General features: G+C 51.9%; 3 protein-coding genes across 3 annotated transcripts; all 3 read right to left on the bottom strand.

The window, feature by feature from the left end:
• Window positions 1–1,256: 1,256 nt before the first annotated feature.
• On the bottom strand, window positions 1,257–3,463 carry LOC136520334 (alpha-1,3-arabinosyltransferase XAT2-like). Its single transcript, XM_066513800.1, has 2 exons — window positions 3,238–3,463; window positions 1,257–3,137 (listed from the first exon to the last, which is right to left on the bottom strand). Exons 1-2 carry the CDS (start codon window positions 3,365–3,367, stop codon window positions 1,876–1,878), a joined length of 1,392 nt encoding a protein of 463 aa, XP_066369897.1. The 5' UTR covers window positions 3,368–3,463; the 3' UTR covers window positions 1,257–1,875.
• Window positions 3,464–5,456: 1,993 nt separating this feature from the next.
• Window positions 5,457–6,257, bottom strand: LOC136524633 (uncharacterized). The gene has a single exon (XM_066517922.1). The coding sequence runs from the start codon at window positions 6,255–6,257 to the stop codon at window positions 5,457–5,459; it is 801 nt and encodes a 266-aa protein (XP_066374019.1).
• A 5,064-nt stretch (window positions 6,258–11,321) lies between these two features.
• Window positions 11,322–13,178, bottom strand: LOC136519462 (uncharacterized). The gene has a single exon (XM_066512862.1). The coding sequence runs from the start codon at window positions 12,823–12,825 to the stop codon at window positions 11,425–11,427; it is 1,401 nt and encodes a 466-aa protein (XP_066368959.1). The 5' UTR covers window positions 12,826–13,178; the 3' UTR covers window positions 11,322–11,424.
• Between the last annotated feature and the right edge of the window lie 685 nt (window positions 13,179–13,863).

The following is a 13,863-nucleotide window of genomic DNA, read 5'->3' as shown; positions in this document are numbered from 1 at the left end:
CAATGATCTCTGACCAAGAAAGGGTGAATTTGTATTTTCAACGACTGCATTCATTTTCTGTTGAACAGCTGCATTTCGTTCTGAGGACCATTGTGTTTTTGGCCAAACAGACGACTATGCTTTTGCTGATGTTCTCCACGGCTTGTCATTTATTCATCCTAATCCGTAACTGAGAATTTCAGATTCAATTTGTAGTGAAATAATGAAGCTCCAGCCTTTATGCATAAAAAGTTAGATCATACATTATAGCTGAAACTCAATTACTTGCTAATATTAGCCCGTTTTTTTATTCTTGAATGTACAGGTGACTGAAATAGTTGATCTTGTAGTTGTAGGTCTATATGAGCCCTTCGGTTCGAGGCACTAGGCAGCAGCTCCAACTCCAAGCTTGACTCCCTGGATCTGGTAGGACTGAACTATCATCCTAAAAGCAGGGTACTTGGCTTACATGTGATGCTCTTGGAGTACGTTTCTCTGTGGCTTCCGCAGCTCAATGATGGCACCGTGAAAGGCGAGGAAGCAGCAGAAGTTTGGTAGCTCTGGAAGTTGAGGGTGTCGTGGACGCTGAGCTGTTTCCAGATCTCAAATACTCCCCCTGCTGACTGTTTGGGTTAATCATTCTCATCTGAAATATATTTACTACTCCATCCATTCCAAATTATGACTCATTTTGACTTTTCTAAATGCACAGTTTTTATAATATATCTTAGATTAGACATAGAGTATATCTTTTTGCAATATGCTTGGAAATGCCAAAAGGATGGAGCGATGAAGTGTGTAAACATTCCTGCGATGCTTAGGAGTTCCATCGCCAGGGATGATGCTTCAGGATGCTGCCATGGTCGGTTGCGTGGGCCTTTTCGGAGCTGATCGATGGCATGCATCATCTGATGGTCACGTTTGTGTACTAGTAGTTAGATAATAATCTCTGGTTGGCTCAGAGAGAAAGGAAATGACTCCCCTTTCGGTTGGTTTACGGTCTTGTCAACTGTGGTACCCTTCTTTTCCGTGTGGGAAACAGTTGAGCAACCACTGCATCACCTGCACCTTGTTTAAGACCTCTTCCTTGGTCCGTAAACGTTAGGCTAGCTAGGGTCGGCCATGTTTAGCAAATATAGACAAGCAGGTTTTAGTCGTTGCAAACTGGCTTCTCGGAGAAACAGAGGAAGACAGGGGGTTGGTGGTGCGTTAAGCTAACGACTGTGCTGGCGAGGACTTGAAGCATCATGCTGCTTTCAGATAAAGCGATGGCCTCCTAAACAACAAGTCCTTATTAGTGAATGCCTGTCACAAGCCTCTGTAGCTGAGGATGAGGGAACAGGACAGGACAGGACATATGTGGCCACATTGGTACATTTGCATGCCTAGCTACTGGGAATCTTCAAAGGAAAAATTTGCCTGCCAATGGCAGTCATGATCACATCGGACCGCACCCTACATGGGCAGATGATGGGCTATATGGACAAATAATTTACATTTTGCTAGTGTTGGTCTTTACCGACAACAATCAATCATTTACAGTGTGTGTGTGTAAATTAACCTTGGACACGACCAGACCTTGTTTTTGTTCCTCTCCTCCTTTACCCAGGAAAAAAGAAGAAAAAAACAATGAAAGAAATGAGTCTTGCCACAAGAGTGGAGAGAGGGAGGGAGAGAAAAGGAGAAGAGAAAACAAGTGGGAGTATAGAACAAAAATCCAAAAAAGACATGGTGTGAACTGTGAAGTGAGCCTGCCTATCTACCAACCAGCTGACTGAAGCTGAAGCTGCAGGCTGCAGCAGCAGAGCAGCTAGCTCCAATGCAATGCAAGAAGCAAGGAGAGCCAGCCCAATCTGAAGTGAAACCTGCAGCAGGGAATAGGGAACAGACGATCAGTCATGGCGACGGCAACAGATCTCGCGCCTGCTCCAGCGTCCTGGTGAATCTGGTGAGGTTGAGCCTGACGTTCTGCTTGTCGAGGTACACCGTCTTGATGGCGTCCCATCCCTTCTTGTGCACGTCGTAGGGGTGCTTGAGGTAGAAGTGGTCCTCCGGGTAGAGGTCCCTGAGCGAGCTCTCCTCCAGGGACACGTTGTACTCCATGTAGGTGACGTCCATGTCCCTGGCGGGGTCCTTGAAGGTGACCCGGGTGAGCCACTCGAGCCCGCCGAACGGCACCACCTGCACCAGCACGGCGCGGCTGGGGAGGAACACCATGTTGGTGAGCCCGGCGCCGTGCACGCCCATCATGACGTCCGCCGAGTTCACCAGCCGCGCGAAGTTTGGCATGTCCGTGTGGTTGTCCGGCTCGGCGATCCGCACGTCGAACTTCGCCGCCGCGGCCGCGCGCGCCATGGCGCGCTCGTTGACGAACCGGCGCGAGCTCTTGCGCGAGATGATGAGGAGCCGGGGCCGGTCTTTGCGCCGGGGCGCCCCCGACCGCGACGCCACGGCGCGCTCCAGCCGGAACGCGCGGCGGAGCAGGCGCTTGAAGTCGGCCACCGTCTCGCCACCGGGCGTCCGCGACGCGTCGATGCCCATGGCGCGGTGGAAGGTGGAGCCGATGACGATCCGCGGGAAGCAGTGCACCTCCTGGTCGTTGTTCACGTCGATGACGTCGTAGCGGGAGAGCTGGCGGAAGAGGGGCTTGAACTTGTCGGCCCACCAGTCCTTGATGTCGGCGAGCAGGAACTGGACCTCCCCGCCGAAGTGGTGCGTGGACGCGAACAGCGGCACAAGCACGTCGGCGTAATCGTGGTAGAGGTTGCCCGCGAACCCGCCGCTGGAGAAGAGGAACCCCGGGACGGAGTGGTTCCGCGTGCAGAGCGGCGGGACGACGGTGGTGGTGTCGTTGGGGGAGCCGCCGCCGCCGCCGAAGGGGACGAGCGTGAACTCGCGGACGTCGTCCATGGCCACCGGGTCGTGCAGCCGCGCGTACGGCTTGGTTTTCCACTCGCGGGACAGAGGATTGATGTAGATCTTGGAGTGGTTGCCGTCCACGCGGATGTCGCCCACCGCGGCGCACCGCTCGGAGCGCTTGCTGGTGTTGTAGCAGGTCGGGCGGGACGGGTCGAAGTCCTCCTCGCCGATGGGGCCTGAGAGCTTGTACCGCGTGCTGTCGTAGTCCTCGTCCACCTCCAGCTCCTCCGCCGCCCTGGCTGCAGTTGCAGTGGAATCAGTGGATGGGCGGTCAGGTTGGTGGATAAGGCAAGAGTAGGAGGAGGAATTGAAGGAGGAGGAGGAGAGGCGGCGACGTACGGAAGGGGTTGGAGCAGTATCGCGCCTTGATGTAGGTGAGGACGCAGAGGGAGACGAGCATGGTGACGACCATGGCGGCGTTGCCCATCCGGCGCGGCTCCTGCCGGCCCCTCGGCTGCTTCATGGCCATGGCCACCGTGGCACCCCGGCACCCCTGCCGCCTCGCTCCGGCCGCTGGGTCTGGAAGCGTGCGAGGCGAGCTGCAGTAGATGATCGAGAGGGTATTAAAGGGAGGAAGGCAGGGGTTCCCGGGGTTGGGCTCGCTCGCTCGCGTCCGTCGATGGCGACCCCGCGGCGAGCAACCAGAAACGAGTTGGTGGGTGGTTGACGCCCGATCCCTCGCCTCGCCTCGCTCGTGGGTGCGGGGGTGGGGATGCGCGGCACAGCCACGGCAACCACTACAGCCGACGCGCTGGCCCCGCCGGCCGGGCCCCAGCGCAGCGTACCAACCCAACCCCAACCCGCGCTCCACCGATCCATGAATCCTTCATCCATCGGTGAAGGAACAGTAAAGGCGAGCCGGCCGGGAACGGCAAACATGCCGCTTTCCAGATTTCTCGTCCGACAGTGCGATGCGAGGGTTCGTTAAACCTGGCGCTGGTGCCTGGTGGTGGGATCGATGCCCGGGCAGGGCAGGCAGTGCGGAGCGCATTCGACACACAGTACTGAACCTGGCGCTGTGCCCGGCGGCCGGCAGCGTCCCTGGCCGCGCGCCGTGTGTCCTTTCGCAAGCTGCCGTACGCGCGCGCGTGTTGGACTTGGCGTTGCCTTGCAAACGCCGAAACCCAGCGGGACGGGACGGGACGGGATGCAAGCAGGGTAATTTATCAAGACCGTCCACATCTCGTGCAGGCTTGTAGGACAAACAACGCTCAATCCCAATCCACACAAGAGACAACTGAATCTGAAGCGTAACAGGAATGCAGCTCCCGTTCACTCTCACTTTATCCTTTATCCAGTGGAGCAGCTGCCATGTCATTCTCAGGCTCAGTTTAACACGGCTTCAATCTTAAATGACCACTGATACTTGTGCGTGGTTTCGAGTCGGAGCTAGAACCTATGAAGCTAAAAATTACAATTTCATTGGTGGTTTATTTTGATTGAAAAAAAAAACTACCCTTGCTGGCCGCTTGCCTCGCCTCGCCTGTTTGCCTGGCATATGTTCCGTGTTCTGCGTTCTAGGAACACCCATAGACCACAGCTAGGTCTTGGCTCTAGATGCTCCCCAAGTCGATGTCATCTCGTCTCATCAAATCAACTCGGCCAGAGACAAAGAACCACCTGCTCTGCTTTTAGAGGCATGAACCACTGGCTGTTCGATTACTCATCCAGTTTTCGACGAATCACTGAAAGACAGGGGCGACGCACACCAAGGACAGAGGCAGGTTGCACCCGTCGTGCCGTGTGTACGGACGTTCAATTAGTCCTTAACTTGTACGGTATGTCATATGGCTCTCAAACTCTCGATGTTTGATATTTAAGTTCCTAAGTTGTACGATGATGTTATCTAAGTCCCTAAAATTGCTCCTCAACACACAATTATCATGACATTCCAACGCCATGTATGTGTTAAGGTGCAATTTTGCAGACCCATATGACATTGTCGTCATACAAGCTAGTTGAGGGCCCAAATATCAAAATTCGAGAGTTCAGAATCAGAGTGACATAGCCGTATGGGTTAGGGGATTCAAATATCAAAATTTTAGAGTTAGATACCCTAATGATACCACCGTTCAAGTTTAGGGACTCCTCGTTTCTCCTAGAATATATAGTTTATGTTAATAAAATGTTTGATTGTTAGAAAATATTTCTAAATACAAATCTTATTTAGCAACTTTCACTACTACAGAAACGATTATGCGCAGCGTTGCACTTTTACACTCCACGGCGGACGTCTATTTTGCTCGCTACGGTAAATCCCACGATTTACCGCGGCGGGCATTTTTTATTTACCGTAGCGGTCACTTTTGCCCGCTACGGTAAATTGATTTACCGTGGCGGACGTCTTAAAATGTCCGCCACGGAAAATAGGCTATTTACCACGGCGGACGTTTTAAGATGTCCGCCACGGTAAATCGATTTATCGTGGCGGGCACCTTATAAGGCCCGCTTCCAGAAAAAGCAGGCCCAGCTCGTGGCACAGCTCAGCCCGTCATATATATACACAAGCTAGGGTTTCTGTCACTCACACCCACCAGACGCCGCCCCTCACTTCTCTCTCACACAGCCCCCGCCTCTCCCTCACAGCCCCGACTCCGCTCTCTCCCTCTGTCTCCGGCGGCCAGGCGCGTGGGGGCGGCCGGATCCGCGGCGGCGCGCCTCCCTCCTCTGTCTTCGGCGGCCAGGCGCGCGGGGGCGGTCGGATCCGCGGCGGCGCGCCTCCCTCCTCTGTCTCCGGTGGCCAAGCGCGCGGGGACGGCCGGATCCGCGGCGGCGCGCCTCCGTCCTCTGTCTCCGGCGGCCAGGCGCGCGGGGGCGGCCGGATCCGCGGCGGCGCGCCTTCGTCCTCTATCTCCGGCGGCCAGGCGCGCGGGGGCGGCCGGATCCACGGCGGCGCGCCTCCCTCCTCTGTCTCCGGCGGCCAGGCGCGCGGGGGCGGCTGGATCCACGGCGGCGCGCCTCCGTCCTCTGTCTCTGGCGGCCAGGCGCGCGGGGGCGGCCGGATCCGCGGCGGCGCGCCTCCCTCCTCTGTCTCCGGCGGCCAGGCGCGCGGGGGCGTTCGGATCCGCGGGATCCGTGGTGGCGCGCCTCCCTCCTCTGTCTCCGGCGGCCAGGCCGAGGCTGAGGCAGTCTCCTCTCCACTCCGTCGTCACCACCTCTCCACTCCTCTCCCGACGCGACTCCCTCCTCTGTCTCCGGCGGTACAGGTCTCTCTTCGTCTCCCTCGCTCTTCTCTCTTCGTCTCCCTCACCGTGCCCTCTCCCCTTTCCCAGATCTAGAGCCGGCACGGACGTCGGAGCTACGGTGGCGGCGCACGCGGATGCGCGGCTGCTCGGCGCCCTCCTCCTTTCCGGCCTCATCTTCGGCAGCGGCGCTGCAGAGGTGGCTGCAGCTGGATCCAGGGACGACGATGGCGGCGCTAGGGTTTCGGTTTGGGATTGGGCTCGCCGGTGGGCTCAGTCAATGGGCTCGCCGGTGGGCTTTGGGTTTTTTTTTTGTTTTTTTTTCCAAATGATTAACCGAGGCGGTCAGTGTAACGTGCCCGCCGCGGAAAAAGTATATTTACCGCGGCGGGCACGTTACACCGCCCGCCGCGGTAAATCGGTTAACCGCGGCGGGCAAGGCCGCCCGCCACGGTTAAGCCACGATTTACCGTGGCCTCTAGGCCGCGGCGGACGGCTTTGCCCGCCGCGGAAAACTGAAAACGCCCGCCTCCAGTAAAGTTTTTGTAGTAGTGTTTTATATACTAGTATATATTTTCATGCAATCAGACTAATTATTACTTAAAGTTAATAAATTTTAAATTAAGTACTCCCTCCATTTCAAATAATAGTATATATTTTCATGCATTCATGCTGACTTTACTAGAATAACTTCTGCAATATATCTAGACATAATGCATATCTAAATAATAAAAACCAAAACCACTTATAATTCGAAATGGAGGGAGTATATACCTTATATTTTGAGATAAAGAGGAGTTGGTACGCAGCAGCTTATATAATTAAAACACCTACGATAGCAAGTAAGTGGATATGGACCATGCCGGCGCTACCTAGCTGCCCTGCATGCCAAGCACAAATAGGAAGTGTTGCTTCCGATGCAAACAAGCTCCCCTAGCTGTTTGGTGCTTGCATCGATCGCACTCCGCAAGTCGCACCATGTGTGATCCGGTGGAATTGAAATTAAAGCAAAAGCAACGTTGCTTCAGACAACCAGCTCTCCTTTAGGAATGAGGAATACGACGTCGTCTCGTCCATGGCCAAACAACAATCCACCGACCGGCCGCTAGCTCAATTGCATTAGGTCTTGTCTCGCCTGCCTTCCGTCCTTCCCATGACCATTACTCCCATATACGGAGTATGAGAGGTCCTGCTCGTCAGTCACACTGCTGCTCGCTCGATAGCTAGTTACTAGCTACTAGGAGTACTTACGAGTAGTACCATATATAGGAGTACTTAACAGTTGGTCTAGCTAGTAGGAGTAGAGATTAGGGCTGTGTTCGGCTGTGAAAGAAGTCAGTTTGTTCGGCTTATTTTTTCAGCCGGAACAATATTTTTCTCTCACAATATTCCAGTATAAACAGTGTTTCTCGGTATGAACAGTAAATAATCCATATTAGCCAACCACTCCCTAGAGGACGTGCTTCCTGATTCCCATTTTGATCCTGTTCGGCTGATGATTTCTGTGACTGATAAGTCGCCTGATGCTGTTTTGTTGTGAGAGAAAAACATTGTACGATGGCTGATAAGCAGTTCAAGCGAACATGGCGTTTGTCTGGACCAGATACAGGTGAAGAAGCGAAGGAATTATTTTAATTTGTGACCGCCCCATCAATCATGATTCATGGCCTAACAAACAAACTGATGTGTGTAAAAAAACTGATGAACACAAATTCGTCCATGCAAGATCGTTACTAAATGAGTGTGTAATTTGGTTAGATTCCTTACGGTGAAACTTGCTTACCTACACTGAGTAATCGATTTGACATGGGTGCCCACATCTTTTCTTGAAATTTATTTCAAAATTTAACAGTACTATTGCTTCAGCAGCAGGCGATGTGCCTACAGTGGCCTCGTCAATCAAGAGATCTTTCAGTGGTAGACTACATGTCTGTCTCATAGCAAGACTGGATGGATGGTGGTCGGATTGAATACTAATGCAATGGAATGAGGCGATAGTCAGATTGAATGCCACTAGTGCGTATATGTCTTGTTCTTCAAGCATTAAGGTTTTTTTTGTATGTGAGCTGTGATGGTCTCTTGAGTTGGTAAACCTGGATGACTGGAGCAGCATGGATTTACGTTTTACTTATTCTATATGTATAAACTAAGGTGGTAACCAGTAGTGGTAGCAGTAGATGGAGTGCGGCCTCCACTATGCCATGTATGGTAAATGTAAAATACGAGGCAAATTGTGGAGCCTACTTATGTCACACCCCCGCCCCCCCCCGCCCCCCCCCCCCCCCCCCCCCCCCCCCCCCCCAACACACACACCACCACCACCCACACACACGCACACGCACGCACGCACCCATTAAAAAAAACACGAGTACACACATTAAAATTGCTCATTACCTAGCGGTGAAAAGTACCATTTAACCTCTACCCTATCCAGTCAAGGCCCATTAATATCACACACAAATAACTAAGACAAAGATAAATTTCAAACGGATATGTTGATTGAACAAAAATTGTTAAGAACGTTGCACGGTACATGTGATGAGATGAAAATAAATACCTAGTGTCTAGTGAGGTGGTGCATTCGCATATGATTGGAATCTTACTGAAAAGTATCATCTTCAGTTGGCTCAACTCTATGGTAGGAACACTACTTGTCTACTTCTAGTTCTTTCTAATTCTTCTTGTGCAACACTAGCTCTAGTACCAATTGTTTCTTATTCTAGTTCCAACTGTTTCTTGTTCTGGACCTAGAGATGGAGGTGGAGATTGAATTATTTTTGGATTTGGTGATTGAGTTGTTTATGATTCTGGAACTAGAGGTGGTTGTGTGACATCAACAAGGAAAATACGATGCTAAAGTTTTGGTTCTCTTTATTGTGAACAATTTGTAATTTTTTTAGATTCATGATCAATCAAAATATTAAATAGAAAAATTGAGAGTCTACATTCTACAAGGCTACAATCTACTGTCTACATGACTAGTGATCTACAGATCTATAATGGATTAGAGTATTAGAGAATAAAGAAATAATCTACAATGAGTTCACCACTTAACCTAGATTCCAGACAAACTGACAGAGCGAGGGAGGGTCAGGCGAATAGATCTCGGTTAGCAAATGTTACTCGGCCATGACTAGGCCCTAGAGAACTTAGGCCTAGATTCGCCCCTGGTTTGTGGTCTTCATATCGATCTCCACTTCCAGAAACATTTTTGCCCTCAGCTACTTTGTTCATCGGTAACATGATGTATATGGGGGCATATGGCCCCAAGATTCTAGTGGCAGTGCGAGTTTTTTCTATCTCCTCTGACATCATGTCTACAAACTCGATCCTCGCTCAGCCGCTGCACTGATGTGCTTAATCCAATTAGAAATAAGTCCATTGTAATGTTAGTAAAATTCCTTTCTATAGGGACTTCCGGCTATATGGCATCCCTCTTTATAAAATGTTTCCAGGTCTGTTCAAAATGTGTGAACATTAGGATATAACTGTTCATGACATGAAAATGCACCCATGACAGATGACATTCACTATATGGTTAGTGGATGATTGGAGACTGAAGTGGGAAAAAAATTTAATGGATGTCGCTGGTATCCAGTTAACAAAGGGTAGGGACATAATTACGTGGAAGTTTGGATGCAATGATAAATTCAGTGTTAAATCTGTACACAATGCTATGACCTCTAATGATGTAGTTCAATATCATAAGAAAATCTGGAAAGGCAAAGTTCAAGAAAAATTAAAATCTTTCTGTGGATGATCTTAAACAATGCAATTCTCACAAAAGATAGTATGATCAGAAGAAATTGGCCAGGCACTCCTACTTGTTACTTCTTTGTGCCGGGGTCTGAAGTGCCTTCATCTGAATCAGATGAATGGGTACACTTCAAGATAGCTTCAGTGTCGGGTAGTTGGTTTATCTCCTTTGCTTTCTGAGCTATCTACTTAATGTTGTATTACTTTTTAATGAAAATGGGGAACTCCCCGGTTAAAAAAAAGTCCATTGGAATGTTCATACCATCCCTGGTAAGATACGTTGACTAATAATATCTATATAAAACCATAACTATAGGGACTGGAATGAATGAAAAATATTTGTGTCCAGCTCAAGTCCTCAACAAACCATCTTATTCCGATACATACCTTGCCCTAGCAAGAGATCATGGTTAATCTCTTTGTACAAAGCAATACTATAATATTGATATTTGTCTACGATAAAAAAAAAACTGGGAACCTGTTTTCACGGCACGTCAAGACATAGAAGAGGATAATGTCTTAGCCATATCCCTTCTTGAACTGCATTTGTGAATGCTATAATATTGATATATTCTGATTTCATGGTTAATCTCTTTGTACAAAGCAATACTATAATATTGATATATTCTGATTTCATGGTTTATAAAGAGAAATAATATACTATCCTAAATACGAATATATATAAAGAGTTATATGCAACGCAAATACTTTTTGCATAATGAAACTAGCAATGCTAATTTTATGTTGCAAATGAATCTGTATTATTTTACTTACCTGCAGTCAAAGTTGTGCAAGTAAAAAAATTGTGAAGTTTGACTCGTGAATAAATCTATATTATTTTACATACCTTTATTTCTGATGGTGTTTGCTGCATTGAAAGTGCCGCTTGCATGTCTCAATCCTTTCGTTTTCAAAATAAATAAATAAATAAAATCTCAATCCTTTCCTTTGCTATATTCCTTCCTGGGCCTTGTGCCTTCGGCCCTTTTTACAAAGTTTGCTCTCAAATAAAAAAGTACAGAATGAGCTTTTTCAAATTTATTATAATGGTATTTACTTGAAAGTAAGTACAAAATGAATTTTGGTCGACTTTTATCAGGCAGCAACGTTTTATTGCACGAGGTCAGCAAGATATATGACTGTCCTTTGTCACTCGTGTTTGGTAATCGACGAAAGTTTCAGTGCTTGTTAAAAAAAAGAGAGAATAGGAATCCAACCCTACTACTCTAATAAAAAATTAAGTGTTTTTTTTTCCTATAAAGCCAAAAGTACATAATGAGATTTTTAAATTTTATATACATATATTTATCTTTCTTTTTAAAAACGACACCTAATTTATCTGTTGCAGGCTTTCCACAACCAACAGCGTGTCGCTGCAAGAGGTCAACAAAGAGATTGACCTCTGTTACAACTTACACGTGTTCTTATTATTCAACGCAATCCTCATTAATCTACAGAACTATGCATGCACACCGGTTGCAGCAGGTCAACAAGAAGTTGAGCCGCCGTTTTCTGAGAAATGAAGAGCATCTCTACACACGGATTCGTCATAGAAGCTTCCAAGATTCAGAGGCAGGAGGCGGATCAATCAGCCGGCGAGCGACGGGAACACCCAAACCGGGGGCGGCCACTTCCAGAGCAGGTCCCTGGCGGCGCCGCGCGGCGGCCGGTAGCTCCCGTCGGCGAGGTCCAGCAAGCCCACGTCCGGCGCCACCTCGTGGCAGCGGTCGTGCGACCACGGCCCGTCGTCGGTGAAGTAGACGCAGTCGCCCCTCACCCCGGCGTCGTCCGCCGGGACGCACAACGACGCGCTCTTCCCCAGGAACAGCGCGCGCCCGAACAGGACGCGGCCGTCCGCCGGCGCCCACCGGCCGGTGGCGGCCGTCCACTCGAAGAGCTCGACGCCTGTGGTGGTGTACTCCACGTGCTCCGGCCGGGGCTCCCACGAGTACCGCGCGTGCGCTGCCTCGCGGAGGCGGTGCACCTGCAGCAGCCGCCCCGGCGAGAGCTCCACGAGGTACTTGCGGCACGCCGCCGACATGGCGCACGCGAGGCCCGAGAACGAGCAGACGCACGGCGGCGCGAGCGCGAGCGCCCTGGGCGCCGTGGCGGCGTCCGTGTCCCACGCGTCGACGCGCCCCGCGGCGTCCATCGTCATCGTGTACACCAGCTGATGGTCACGCCGGCTCCCGTCCGCGCCGGAGGACGACGACGCGCGCACGGCGTCCACCCAGCACCGCCCGGGCGCGTCGGCGTCGAGCAGCGTCCACTCCGCGTCCCCGGCCCGCGCAACGGCGAGGCGGCCTAGGGGCTGGCAGATGAGCAGCACGGCGTATCCGCCCCAGGAGCAAGGGGGCACCCTTCGCGGCGCCGACAGGACGACGGCCTTCTCGTAGACATCATACCGGAGCCTGTCGGGTGCGAGCGTCTCCGGCAGGACCAGCGCATCCTCCTCGCCACAGCCGCCGTCTCCGTCGGCGAAGCAGAACCGCAGGTCGTAGCTCTCGACGCGACCGCCGGCGCCGCGGCGGGCGTCGACGAACGGGAGCGTGGCGGCGGACGGGAGGCAAAGCTGCGCGCCCGTAACCGGGTTCAGGAGGCTCAGCTCCGAGCAGGCGTCGGCGGTGACGAGCCACCCGTCGGGCGACGAGCCGACGCAGAGGCGGTCGCGGGCGGCCGGCGCCGGCTGACGGATCGCGTACGCCCGGCCCTCCGCCAGGCTCAGGAACCGCGCCACCGAGATCTTGGCGCTCCCGTCGTCGACGCCGCCGGTCCGCGCGGTCGGGTTGAAGGGGAGCATGAGCCACGGGGACGGCGTGGCCTGCGGAAGCCCCGTGGCGGCGGCGGCGGTGTGGGCCGACTGCCAGGCGGTGCAGACGGCCGGGAAGCGGACGCGGTCCGGCACGGGGAGGCGGGCGAGCACAGATTCGAGCAGGTCGCGCGGTAGGTCGGCCCACCCGCCGGCGATGGCGAGCTTGCTCATCGACATCAGAGGAAGAAGAGGATGGCGTGGAGCGATTGGGTTGGTGAGGCGAACGATTGTTTAAAAATGGCCGCCGCCGTGCATGTGATGTGAGCATGTCTCGGTGTTCCGGCGTGCCGTGCCCGTGTATTTGGTGATGCCGGCGCCCGCCGATACTGCGAAGTCGCTGACCTCTCTACTCTGACCAGAGAGCAGAGAGGCTTGGAATTGGACTGGGCAGGACGGGATGTGTACGGCGGGAAACCGTGGGCGCGCGTGTTTTACGGCCGGGTCCTAATGGCTTTTGGCGGGCCGTCTGCTGTCCCGAATAATTTTAACGGGCCGGGCCGCACGAGACCTGTGGGCGGTGGCCTGCTGTGGCTGGGCTAGGACAAAACGAAGACCGCGGCGGCACGCTCGGGAGAACGAGTGCGACGTTCGATTTCTGTTGGAGCGTAGTATGATTTGTTCGATTTCAAAAGAAGCTTACGATTAATTTGTTCGACACGTTGAATCTCGGCGGGGAAATGTTTTGTTTTCGGAAGCCCGCCTGCCCGTCCGTCCGATTTGATCGATAACAAATCGGCTGCAGAAACGGGTAGATAGGCGCGCGCATGAGCGGTGCAGGTGCTACCTGCGCATGCATGCCGTTGCGGTGATGCCGGACGAGCGCATAATTTGAATCCCCGCCCAAACCAAACGCAAACGCAAACGGATCGAGCAGCGTGAGCCATTATATTATTATATTTATAGTATCCCACCGAAAATTCCATCTCAGATACATCGATCGTCAGCAGTAGTGTTATCAGCGGATGTCGTGTCTGCTTCTATCTTTTAGACAACACTATTCTGGAACTGATCAAGGAATTCGCTTCCCTTAATCCAAAAAACATCCACCTCTGAAGCCAATGGCACGTTGTATGTTCTCTGGTCCAGCCTCTAGTCAAGGTTTAATGTGGCACGATAGTCCTCGAGGTGTTCAGCCTGGCCCACACTTCTCAGACGTTGTGAGTATGGGTTGTCACGAAGGATGGCCACCGCCTTCAAGGACATTGGTAATGTCAT

This window comes from Miscanthus floridulus, chromosome 18 (assembly GCF_019320115.1).
Source record: "Miscanthus floridulus cultivar M001 chromosome 18, ASM1932011v1, whole genome shotgun sequence".
NCBI classification, from domain to species: domain Eukaryota; kingdom Viridiplantae; phylum Streptophyta; class Magnoliopsida; order Poales; family Poaceae; genus Miscanthus; species Miscanthus floridulus.
The sequence above is the reverse complement of the archived record's forward strand: the minus strand, read 5'-3'. Positions and strand labels throughout refer to the sequence as shown.

Coding starts and splice junctions, on each gene's coding strand:
- LOC136520334 (XM_066513800.1), bottom strand. CDS start 3,367: ATGGCCATGAAGCAGCCGAGGGGCCGGCAGGAGCCGCGCCGGATGGGC. Junction 3,138..3,237: donor ATACTGCTCCAACCCCTTCC/GTACGTCGCCGC, acceptor CTGCAACTGCAG/CCAGGGCGGCGGAGGAGCTG.
- LOC136524633 (XM_066517922.1), bottom strand. CDS start 6,257: ATGAGGCCGGAAAGGAGGAGGGCGCCGAGCAGCCGCGCATCCGCGTGC.
- LOC136519462 (XM_066512862.1), bottom strand. CDS start 12,825: ATGTCGATGAGCAAGCTCGCCATCGCCGGCGGGTGGGCCGACCTACCG.